We start from the raw sequence: 12,847 nt of genomic DNA, 5'->3' as shown, positions 1-12,847 counted from the left end.
TTATGGAAACCCCCACCCCCCAGAGGGTTATGAAGTTGTTAACCCTGTTAGAACAGCTTTGGTTGGGCAGGCCACTGGTAATGGCCCAGTATCAGAGGGTGTCAGGTATGATTTTTGGCAGCAGCGGTGGTGGTCCCTTTGGGTCTTCTCAGGGCTCGACCACTGAGGTGGCTGAATGCTTTATATCTTGATCCAAAACAAGACAGAAATGTGAAGCTCAAGGCAGCACAGTCATGTATTCGGACACTGTGTCCTTGGAAAAACAGGAGGGAACATTCCATCATGGAGGACTGTAGTATCCACAGATGCCTCCCGAACAGGTTGGGGACCAGTCTGGCAAGGAAGGATGGTGAGGGGTATGTGAGAGCCCCCTTGGATGGGCGAGCACATCAAAGTGTTGGGCAGACAAGTCCTAGGAAGAAAGGAGGACACCTCCACTGTGTACCACATGAATCACTTGGCTGTCTCCAGGTGGCCAGCAAGCTCTTCCTGTGGGCCTTTCCCTGTCTGGCGTCCCTTGGGGCAACGCGTGCTTCAAGCAGCAAAATAAACTATAGAACAGGAAATTGGTATGAAGTTGATCCTCCAAAGAGCGACTGCTTGATATCTTTCAGGTAATTTTCCTTTTGAGAGTCAAAGAAAACAGTTTTGACAGAAATTGAGAAAAGAGGATAATTTACACGGATCAACATAAAAATAACTTTTTTAATTGACATTTTTATCATGACATGACTGTGAATGAGAATTAACTATATATATATATATATAATTAATTGACACATAATTCAGCTGGACTGACAGTCAAACTATATTTGGTATTTCAGCATTTTATGACAAAGAATTACAAATAATGAAAAGTTTCTGTTTGAATTTCAAAATCAGTCAACAAATGTGAATAAATACTCCAAGCCAACGTGACAGACAGTGTGATGTCACCGCAGGCGTGATGATGTCGTCGTACCTTCATGTTCATCAATATGTGAACATGTTGTTTGCTTCAGTGTAGAAATGTTTCAGTGCTGCTTCACATGTAGAGACGCCAGGATCACTTCATAAAACCAGTCCTCGTTTCTCTTTTCAGGTCACAGCTAGAACCAGTTAGCGGTCTGTGAAGGTCGACAGCCGGCACTGGAATACAAACATGAGTTCACGGCTCTATGGGTGCATCTGACTCTGAAACAGTCCAATCTTTGGTCCTTCAGAACCAGATGGCACCGCGCGACACTGTGCAGGAGGGTTTATGTCGAGTCGGTGAAACAAAGCGTCAGTTGTGTTTAGCAGGAAGATAATCCAGCTCGTCGCTCTCCTCTGGTCCCCTGAACTCCACACAGCTCCTCCCTCCATCTGAGGTAACACATCAAATAGGAAATGAGATGGGCTGAGATCGAAGACAACATGATGGAAACTAGAACGAGATCCCGTGAGACAGGAGCTCCTCCTCCTACAAGGTAAAACATTTACCTCAACAAGTTCAGCTGTGTCAGTTCAACACACACACAGGATATACTGTACATGTATGTATAATAAAAATATCAGTCTTGTGTCCTCATTACTGTCGTCATGTATTGTGATGTTTTAGAAACATTTTGAACTGAAGTGAATGTGAAATAAAAAGAGGAGACAAGATAAAATGATATGTGATGATTGGAGGAGGCAGACAATGAGTCATTCAAACAATATGAGCTGTTGTGTTTTCCGTACAGAGGTCATCAGACGACAGCAGCTCAGGAGTTTGAATCTGTCCCTCCTCGTACAGAGTTTTCTTCTGCAGGAAACGCTGCTTGCTGGGATTCATGTGGACTGAACACAGACAGGAAAGAGAAATGCATTCGTTTTCAGATTAATTTCATTTCTCTGGAAACTTTGTCTATTATAGTCGAAGACTCGAACAACAAATCTCACAGGAGAGAAACTATTTTCCAAAACAATACACTTTTTCTTTTAAGTAAATAAAGAACTTGTTCTGGTTAATTGAGGCTGTCGCTCTTCTTTCAAAACACTGTTTCTAGAAAATTCAACAAGCTGAATTCTGTTGACGTGACTTTGCGGTTCATTCTCGGTTATCCTTTATTGACCTGAGGGAGGACCAGGACTGCGCACATACGGAGAAACTTCACAGGTCTCTGATCTCAAACATGCACATAAGAAAAAAGAAATCTGATTATCTGACAGACGGAGTGATCTCACAGGGAAGCAGATGTAAATGAAACAGAGAGTGACGTGGTGAGTGGCTGGCTGTAGTGACGTTCTGCAGTGAGAAAAAACAAAAGCAGGAGGTGACGCTAGCTAAAGTTAGCTTCTACGTGGACTAACAGTAAATGAAGAGTCTTTGGGTTTTGAACTGTTGGTTAGAGAAAAGAAGCAATTTGAAGGCGTCACTTTGGGCTCTGGGAAATTGTGATGAGCATTGTTCACAATTGTTTGACATTTTATAGACTAAACGATTAATCGTGACAATAATTGGCAAATTAATCGATAATGAAAATAATCGTTAGTTGCAGCCCTACTTGTAACACTCGTTGGCTCTTGTGGTCCCGCTCTGAGAGTACTGACGTAATGATCCAGATTTTAACCCGGGAATATGAAACATGTTTGAAATGATTAAGACTGGACCTGTGAACCCCTCACATTACCAGATAATCTGGCCGAACATCGGTACCGACCAGGGTCCCAGACCAGGTTTCTTCTCCGACTGTGGGGAGGGGGGAATCTGGGATAAATTGGTCAAAAACTCCTGGAGTCTGAGCACGGCTTCAGTTTGAACATGAAGTCCCTCCTGAGTTCTCAATAACTACTAACTAGTTTGGGACAGGCTGATATTAGATATTGATATTTATCTCCTGTTAATACAAACGCAACACTTCCTCCACGTTCACCTGTTGTCTTGTTTCCACAGCACAGTTAACGTGAATCAGACTCAACACCTCCTCCAGAAATTTCACAGTAAAAGTCTTGCAGCCTCCCCCCTTTGAGCTAGGCTTTTAATGTGAAAAACATCAGGAAGTACTGTGTTTTGTTGACAGTAGCTTAACATAGATCAGGAGTACATCAAAGAAGAAACAACTGGAATTTACAAGTCTGAAAACATGATTTCTGGTCAATAGAAAGTGGGGTCTGACACCACTGATGGCAACGTTATACTGAATTTATCATGTCAGCTGTTGTCATGGCGACAGGTAATAACATCCCCAAATATTATTGGAGACTTTTATAAGAGAAATTAAGGTAGTTCAGTTTTCACAACACTGAACTGATGTGGTCCTTTAATGAGCTGTTGATGTACCTGAGGGCTCCGGGGACGATGAATGCAGGGACCCCACAGGAGAGAGGCTTTCTGGGACACCATAGAGGCCTGCTGTGGCCCCTGCTGAAGTCTGCCCTCCAGTGTCTGGTCCTGTGGCGGCCCCTGAGCTGTCACTGGTGCCGCTGGGCTGGGAAGGGAAGTTGTACTGGTCCTCAGTGGGGACAGAAGGCTGGCTGAACTGGGACTCTCCAGGCCCAGTTGGACTGGGATACTGGTCTCTGGTGGATGGAGACAGAGACCTGGAGCTGGTCCCGTTAGATCTGAACTGGGAACAAAGGTCGTATTGGGAGAAGCCTCGACTCTCATCAGTTTCACACGGACCAGCGAACGAGGAGGAGCTGGGGGGGAGGGAAGAGGAGGAGTGTAGCGGGTGAGGAGGAGTGAGGGAGCAGAAAGAGGAGGAGGAGAGGAACTGAGAGGGCTGGGGGTAGGTGTCCTCCAGTGGTCCCAGTTTGGACAGCTGGTGGGACAAAGCTCCTACACTGGAGTCCAGGGGGCGGGGGGGTCTGGGGAAGGACTGGGAGGGGGGTTGAAGAGGAGGGCGATGGAGGGGGGTGGAGGAGCTGGTCTTGATGTTGCGGATGTCTTGAAACACCTGAGAGGAGAACACTGACATGAGGAACAGAAGAGGATCTCAACAGGAACCCTGAGGAATATCAGACTTTTATCTGAACTGACAAATCTGGCTGTTACACATTCAAATAAACAAGACTAACGAAGTGCTGCCAGCGCCCCCTCAAGGCTGCAGAGTTCATTACAGCCACAATCATCAGAGCTTATCTATTCAATTCAATTCAATTCAATTTTATTTATATAGCGACAAATCACAACGAAAGTCATCTCATGACACTTTACAAATAGAGCAGGTCTAGACCGATAATGTTATTATAGAGACCAACAGGTCCCACCATGAGCAAGCACTTTGGTGACAGTGGCAAGGAAAAACTTCCTTTTAAGAAGCAGAAACCTCGAGCAGAACCAGACTCTAGGTGGGGGGTCATCTGCTTTGACCGGTTGGGTTTGAGAGAGAGAGAGAGAGAGAGAGAGAGAGAGAGAGAGAGAGAGAGAGAGAGAGAGAGAGACAGAATCTGTGTTCTGACATTTTTAAAACAAAAATTTATACCCCACTCCAGTAAAAAAAGTTTATTGTTGTCATTCACCGTGCAGAATGATGTTTGTACACTGTCACATGTGACAGTAAAGTTTGTCCTTTGTTTGTTTGTGTTGAGAAAAGGTCATTAAAAGGTGGGTTAGGAGGATGGATGTCTACGTACAGAAACACTTTAAACAAACCAGCAGTCTCTCTGACCTCAGTCATGGCCGGTCTCTTCTTCCTCTTCTTGTCCAGACACCTGCAGGCCAGAGCCACCATCTCCATACAGCCAACAGGCTCTGCAGCGCCCCCTAAAGACACAACAGCAGCTGCAGATAACAGGCAGGAAACAGTGCTCAGTCATGATGAGGAGAAAGACACACACAGACTGACCTGTGATTAGCCGGTGGTCCAGCTGTTTCCGCCAGGAGGCTGCAGACGGACCAGTCGGACTGTCCTCAACCTCCTCCACCAGGTCCTTCTACACAACCAGAACCAGAACCACATCACTGCACAATTAATCATACATTAATCTCAATCACGGTTTTGGCTTCCCACAATGAACATGATCGAGTGCGATATTGATGTTTAAAATGCGTGCCCCCCCCGTTGAAAACTGAGCTGCATATCGAATGAGGAGCTTCCTAAACGAACAACCAGCTACCAGGGAGCGATCGACATGTTTTGGTTTCACTTTTGGGGTAGTCTCTTCACACTTCGTTTTATCGCTTTACAAAAGTACAGACTTTGCTTTTGGGGAGTTGTCATGCCGCTGTGTGCGTGCCCTGCAGCGGCAGCCTGTGCAAAGATGTCCTGGATGTTGCGGCTGCAGTTCAGAGTATCAGAATCAGAATCAGAATCAAAAATACTTAATAGATCCCCGGGGGGAAATTAGAGTAGAAGACACACACACACAAAACACAAGCTCACAAGTTATACGTTATATTAACGTACACCACCCCTGTCCCCCCTGCGTTACATTAACGCACGCACCCCCTATTGGACACTTTACCTGGACACTTTATTTTGGTCACTGCACTGTTTGTTATTTATCTTATCTTATTCTTTTACCTTTATATTTTTACATGTTTGTTGTCTGTCAGATTATATGTTATATGTTAAAAAAATGTAGCACCATCAGACCATGGCAAATTCCTTGTAATGTACGTTACTTGGCAATAAACAGTTTCTGATTCTGATTCTGATTCTGATTATACTTGGACCCTGGTGTACCTGTATACCTAGTTATAAACTGTGTGTGTGTTGGTGTGTGTGTTCTGACCAGGTATCTCTCTCCTGACTTCCTGTCTCTCTCCAGAGCTCGACGACCAGTCAGGACCTCCAACAGCACCTGGAACACACACACAATGTTAAATATGTCATATTACATATAAAATACTGCAGCTGACTCAAGGGGATCGGGACTAGAGGGGACCTGGTCTTTGCTGTCAGGACTCCTTGGCTCTGCACCAACCAGCCCGAGGAGCTCGGAATCACTGAATCATTGTCTTCTTTTAAATCACATCTTATTAAACATCAGTCAGTCCAGCTCCAGTCCGCAAGGAGACAACAAACAAACATCACGACAGATGGTCCATCTCAAATATTCAAATATTATTGGTTTACCTTTTTCACAACATTTTACAACATTTTTCAAGGAGCATATTTGAATTCAAGCATGTTCCTAACCTTGAAAATATAACTGTTCATTGAAAATTAAGCATTTTCCAAACTTTCAAGGCTTTGAAGGAACCCTGGATTTCAGACTTGTCTATTATTATCGAACCTGCCGACAGATCTTCAGTCTTTGGTGAACGACTACATTTCCCATCAGCCCCTGCTGTGTCTCACCACTCCGAAACTGTAGACGTCCACAGCGGTCCCCAGCTCTCCGTTTCTCACGTATTCATCAGGCAGGTACGCCAGCGTTCCTCTAACTGTCGCCGTTTTACCGACCGACGCCGTCTGAGCCGCAGAGCGTCCCGACGAGCCGCGAGAAGCGAACCGAGCCAGACCGAAGTCCGCTAGCTTCGCCACCAGGTGGCGGTCCAACAGGATGTTTGAACTGCAGAGAGACACAGAGACACACAAGAGACAGTAATATTCAAACCAGGTCCAACTGGAACCAGGTATGCAGCAGAACTGTATGTGTCCAACATGAACTCTACTGTCTGCTAACAATCCCACAATGCAATGCTCCACATGTTATAGATGTAACATGATGTAACATGGTCATGTGATTCTACAGCTGTTCAGGTTTCCAGCTGAGGTACTGGTCCGTCACATGGCTGCTACCTGCTGTGATGTCACGTGATGTAATTTGTTGTGATGTCATATGTTGAGATGTGATGTCACATGATGTGATATTATATGTTGTGTTGTGATGTCATGTGACGTTGACCTCTTGACGTCTCCGTGGATGAGTGGTGTGTGTCCTTTGGGGGGGGAGTGAAGGAACTGCAGAGCTTTTGATGCTCCTTCAACAACACCCACTCTCTGAGACCAGGAGAGGGACACACACTCCTGAAAACACACACACACACACACACACACACAAGAATGTAAAAAACACACAGTCATCATATCAGGAGAGACACATTTATAACACAGAGTGTGTGTTCATGTGTTACGTTGTGTGTATATCTGTGTGTGTTACGTTGTGCAGCTGGTCCTCAAGTGATCTGTTCTCCATGTAGCTGTAGATGAGACAAACTGATCCTCGTCCTTCACTGAAACCCAGCAGATCCACGATGTTCGGGTGTCTGAACCTGAACAAGAGAAAGGTGAGTTTGTGTTTCAGGTCGATCAGTAAATCACACGTTTACTCTTCAGGTTTGTGTCTGCAGTGAATTCATGTAGAAACTGGATTTGAATAAAACGGTTTCTATACAAACTGCAGTGATGTCGAGTGATGCTGTAGATTATAGAGATGATCTATAAAGCTTCACGTTTACTTTCAAATTCAAAGATTTTGATCTGACATGTCATCATTGATCACTGATGTTTAATGTATCTGTTCTCATTGTGAATCACCAGAACTCACTTAGTCAGTTTGTCCACTTCAGTCTGAAAGCTCTCCTTCAGCAGAGTCCAGTCCAGCAGACAGTCCTACAACGACAACAGTGACCAATCACCGTCCACTTCCTGTCACACACTCTCTACTTTTAAGAGTAGGCTTAAAACTTTGCTTTTTGATAACACTTATAGTTAGGGCTGGCTCAGGCCTGCCTGGACCAGCCCCTAGTTATGCTGCTATAGGCCTAGACTGCTGGGGGACTTCCCATGATGCACTGAGCTTTCCTCCTCTCCCTCTCCATCTTTACACATTCATCTCCCTCCAATGCATGTTACTAACTTTATATCTTCCCAGAGTTTCTTTGTGCTTTGTCGTCTCGCAGGTTCCTGTGGATCGTGGTCCTGGTACACCTGGGTGCTGCTGCCATGGGCCTGCCTGACTCTCATCACTACAGTTATTATTATTAGTCATAGTTCTGTTACTATTAAAGCTGTAACTACTATTATTAGTCAGATTTCAGTTATTATTATAGTTGCTATGGCTATTACTGGTGCTGCTGCCTGCCTGTTTCTGTTGTCACCTGTTCAATGATTGGCTGTTTGCTCCGTTCATCAAGGGATCTGATAGGCTGTTAATGAGCTGGGGCATTTGTTATGTGCTTGTATACAATGCATTAAGTGAAACTATCAGTTTCCTTCTTGTTATTGGTGAAGCGTCTATCACCGGCTCATATCACTATCGTTTTATCGCCCAGGCCTACGTGTCACAGTGAGTCGTGTCTGATCTGTGCTGTGATTGGCTGACCTGTTTGAGTCTCTTGACAGCACAGTCTGTGTTCCTCAGAGACGCTCTGTACACGACTCCAAACCCCCCTTCCCCCACCTGCAGGGAGGGGGAGAACCCTTTCGTCCCAGCATGCACCTCTTCATATGACCAGCACATCACCCCGCTGCTGCTGCTGCACGGCGGGGGCTGAGGGGCGACATCATCATCAACATCATCATCATTATTATCATAATATTCATTATTATTAACATCATGCTGTGTGTGTGCGTGTTACCGTGAGGGGGGGGTGGAGTTCGGACTGCAGCCTGGAGGGGGGTGGGGCAGGTCTGGGAAGTGGTCCTCCTCCTCCTTTATCTATTGAACAAACAAGATGAAGAGCAGATAAATACACTTACATACATATAATCAAGTGTGTGTGTGTGTGTGTCCCACTGTAAATACTGAAGGGTCTTATCAGTTAAATCTGTTATTATTATTATGAATGTGTCAGATATTAACAGATAACGTGTCAGATATTAACAGATAATGTGTCAGATATTAACAGATAGTGTGTCAGATATTAACAGATAACGTGTCAGATATTAACAGATAATGTGTCAAAGTTTCAGAGGTGACAGTTTGAAGGATCCTGATGCTGAAAGTCTGACATCTACATTTTTCTTAAAATATTAAGAAGTCTGACAGCAGTAAGTCCGCAGACCTCCACCAGAGGCTGTAGTTTTTCAGGCATATTATCACCTCAAAATATTGACGAATATTTACGACAGAAAATTAGTTGGTAACTATTTTGAGAATTGTTTAAAGTGGCAACAGACAAGTTTTTTTCTTCAGCTTGTCATCATGAGGTAAATGTTGGATGCGATGTAACGGCGGTAGAATAATGACATCATCAGTGTTTAGACGGGTTCCCTATAAGCCTCTCTGTCACCGTGCAGGTGTGTCTGCCACCGGGGACGATCTGCCGGGAAACTGAAGGCTCGATTTACGGCCCAAAGGAAGTGCGTCAACCACTGACACCAAAACAGAAAGAGGAGAGCGCCGTTACCTTCTCTTTAAACATCCACAGCTTTTATATGAGCTGCTGTAAACTTGTTGGATAACTGTTTCAATAAAATTCCTAAAAAAAAAAAGAGGATAGCCGTTTTCCCCGGTAGCTGACGGCAGGTTGTGTGTTACCTATCGTGCTCAGTTTGCAGGTGCTCAGTGTGGGCGGGGCCCCAGACTGTTTGGGAGGAGGGTCAAACTGAGGGAGAGACAAAGGAGGGGGAAGATGAGCAGCAGGAGGAGGAGGAGGAGAGGAGGAAGGCTTCAGACTGGATGCCCCTGCACAGAGAGAGAGAGAGAGTCAATGGTCAACCTCTGAACCAACAGAGGTCAGAGGTCATCACAGGTCAGTGAACTCACAGCCCAGAATGACATCACGGGGGCGGAGCAGCTGCAGACGCTCCAACAGGTCGATCAGGTCCCCAACACGACCGTTCCTGTTCTCCCATTGGTTCATCACCCAGTCGGTCCGCCTCTCCCTCCTCTCAGCCAATCGCACGGCAGTCTGATCACAGAGGACCTCTGATGCTGGAGAGAGAGACGGACAGACAAAGTGAGACAGACAGACATCAGAAATACTTTATTGATCCCCAGGGGGAAGTTATACAATTATACAGATGGTCAGACAGACAGACGGACAGACAGATGGTCAGACAGAGATGGTCAGACAGACAGAGAGACAGACAGATGGTCAGACAGACAGAGGCAGAGGCAGACAAACAGACAGACGGTCAGACAGACAGACAGAGAGACAGACAGATGGTCAGACAGACAGAGGCAGACAAACAGACAAACGGTCAGACAGACAGACAGATGGTCAGACAGAGAGACAGACAGACAGATGGTCGGACAGACAGACAGAGAGACAGATGGTCAGACAGACAGACAGATGGTCAGACAGACAGAGAGACAGAGGCAGAGGCAGACAAACAGACAGACGGTCAGACAGACAGACAGATGGTCAGACAGACAGAGGCAGACAGACAGATGGTCAGACAGAGAGACAGACAGACAGATGGTCAGACGGACAGAGAGACAGACAGACAGACAGATGGTCAGACAGACAGACAGAGACAGACAGATGGTCAGACAGACAGACAGATGGTCAGACAGCCAGAGAGAGACAGACAGACAGACAGACAGATGGTCAGACAGACAGACAGAGAGACAGACAGGCAGATGGTCAGACAGACAGAGAGAGAGACAGACAGACAGATGGTCAGACAGACAAACAGAGAGACAGACAGACAGATAGTCAGACAGACAGATGGTCAGACAGAGAGACAGATAGACAGACAGACAGATGGTCAGACAGACAGACAGAGAGACACACAGATGGTCAGACAGACAGATGGTCAGACAGACAGACAGAGAGAGACAGACAGAGAGAGAGAGAGACAGAGAGAGAGACAGACAGACTGGTCCAGCTCATGTGTACTGAAGGAAAGTCCAGCCCCCCTCCATCTGAGTCTGACTCTCAGCAAACACTGAGTGATGCATTCGGGAACTCGCAGACCTGGTCTACAATCCTGAACTACATGTCACTCTTTCAGCTCGTCTGTAGGAGGTCCGGGGCCACTTACATGTCTGTCCAGGGGCCGTTTCTGTCCATGGCTGTCGGTTATTGGAGTTACTAATAGCAGCTATTTATTGATATTATTACATATTAGAATATTTAAAGTTGTTTATTTGGCATTAATTCATTACACTGAATAAACAATATAACTATTAATGATTCATGTTTATTATTACCAAGAACCAGGACTTTAGATGTCTTTTTGTCTGATTTCCCCCCGGGGATCAAGAAAGTATTTCTGATTCAGACTCACACAGTGACTTCCTTTACTAATGGGCCCCCTTCACAGACAGACTTGTTAGTTCTGGCTCTGACTCACCGAATCGGGTCCAGTCCAGGTCTGACAGTCCGTCCATGACCCGGCAGAACTCCCAGAGGACGGAGGACGGCAGGTTGTAGAGAAATGGTCCCCTTAGTTCTCCTGTCGACATGTTTTAGTGGAAACTGAACTGACTGAAGTTACCGCACTCTGAAGCTAACAGGCTAACCGCTAACAGCTACCCGCCGCAAGGGGGGGGGGGGGCGCTCACACCCGGACCGGGATCACTCCGTCACACCAGAACAGTCTGTAACTAACCCGTTAAAGACTTTAAAAACTCTGTAAAACATCAGAAGTTCGGCTCCTCCGCTGCTTCCGCCCTCCAAGTATCCAAGCCCACTGCAATAAGAGCCGCATCCGGTTACCAGACCTCACAAATAAAAGCCGGTGTGTGACGTTAATACCAGGATCAGATCAGAGCGACATCAAACTGTCCTCAGATCCTCTTCTACTTCAGTACGTGTAGTATTACTACAAGGTTAGAATACGCTGTTACAAGTACAAGTCTTGCTTTCAAAAAGTATCAAAATATACTTAAAGTATCAAAAGTAAAAGTACTCAGTAATCTGAACCCATTGCAGAACCCCCCCATAATTAACTTAATGGGCATGCACAGCAGCTTCATATACTACCTCACTATTTATTCTTAAATGTTTAAGTGCAATAGATATATAGTCATACACTTCAGTGCAACACATACATACATATACATTGTTATTGTATATATTTTTTTTCTTACCTCATTGTTCACTTAAATACTGTAAATGTGTATTTTTTTTTTTCTATTTCGTATTTTTCTATTTGTACATACTTTTAGTTCTAAATTATGCTACTTTACTCTTGAATGGGAGCACCGGTACTGTACAATTTCCCCCCGGGGATCAATAAAGTATTTCTGATTCTGATTCTGATTCTGATTGGCAGCTTTTAGGCTCAAAAACAGAAACAGCAGAGGGTCGGAGGACTGCAGTCTGTTGGTTGAAGCTGGACTATTAGAACTACTGTTCATAGACTCACTGAGACTGAGAGGTGACGTGGTGACGTGGTAACAGGTCTGAGGCCTGAAGGATGGAGGCCCCATATTATGTTATTTCAAGTTTCTCTATTTATCTGTAATGTTATTTGTGTTTGTGACTATCCTAAGTCATCTGATTTTTTATTTTTTTTAATTACTTCAGTGAATTATTCTTGTGTTGGAGAGTACAATGACATCATATAAACTGTATACTGTGTCATAGTCCTGCCTAAGACCCAGTTTTCCCTTGTCTCTTGCGTTTTCACCTGTCTGTCTCTGGGCCCCTCTCTGTTGGGTCCACGTGGAAGTGGGTTCTAAAACCCTCCAACATGTTGAGTTACTGAACACGTGCAATACCGCGTTGTCACAGAGGACATACAAATATGAGTTCTGTGCAACGTAAACTGCTCAAACTAAGAGAGGAATTTAATATTGTAACTGCACGTGCAGCCCTCTGCCCTGCAGAGAAAGAGACAAGATGTTATTTTAATACCTTAAAGACTTTCATTGTCCTCTGGACATTTCATCCACTGAGGTGACATGTAGGCCTGAAGACGCCACGTTTACACTCCGACTTTCTTCAACAGTATTATCTTTGTCTTTACATTCAGGACAAACTGCTTTCATCACATCACAATAAAGAATGTCGGCAACATCGACACACTTTCATTATTAGTCTACATGTCCTGCTCCT

At 45.0% G+C, this 12,847-nt stretch overlaps 1 protein-coding gene across 1 annotated transcript; it reads right to left on the bottom strand.

Moving 5' to 3' along the window:
* Nucleotides 1-736: 736 nt before the first annotated feature.
* irak1 (interleukin-1 receptor-associated kinase 1) lies at nt 737-11,403 on the bottom strand. The gene is made up of 15 exons (XM_070909933.1): nt 11,139-11,403; nt 9,604-9,771; nt 9,376-9,522; nt 8,474-8,553; nt 8,218-8,385; nt 7,441-7,505; nt 7,054-7,165; nt 6,799-6,920; nt 6,249-6,462; nt 5,680-5,748; nt 4,791-4,878; nt 4,614-4,708; nt 3,284-3,899; nt 1,702-1,800; nt 737-1,344 (listed from the first exon to the last, which is right to left on the bottom strand). Exons 1-15 carry the CDS (start codon nt 11,248-11,250, stop codon nt 1,265-1,267), a joined length of 2,235 nt encoding a protein of 744 aa, XP_070766034.1. The 5' UTR covers nt 11,251-11,403; the 3' UTR covers nt 737-1,264.
* Between the last annotated feature and the right edge of the window lie 1,444 nt (nt 11,404-12,847).

Source organism: Enoplosus armatus, chromosome 8 (genome assembly GCF_043641665.1).
Source record: "Enoplosus armatus isolate fEnoArm2 chromosome 8, fEnoArm2.hap1, whole genome shotgun sequence".
Taxonomy (NCBI): Eukaryota; Metazoa; Chordata; class Actinopteri; order Centrarchiformes; family Enoplosidae; genus Enoplosus; species Enoplosus armatus.
Note: the sequence above shows the minus strand (reverse complement) of the source record. Positions and strands in the feature narration are given on the sequence as shown.

Bases quoted from the DNA above. Each gene is read 5' to 3' on its own strand.
- irak1 (XM_070909933.1), bottom strand. From the start codon at position 11,250: ATGTCGACAGGAGAACTAAGGGGACCATTTCTCTACAACCTGCCGTCC. The intron at 8,386-8,473 runs GTAACACGCACA...GTCGCCCCTCAG, and splicing joins AACTCCACCCCCCCCTCACG to CCCCCGCCGTGCAGCAGCAG. The intron at 3,900-4,613 runs GTCAGAGAGACT...TTCTCCTCTCAG, and splicing joins AGAGACCGGCCATGACTGAG to GTGTTTCAAGACATCCGCAA.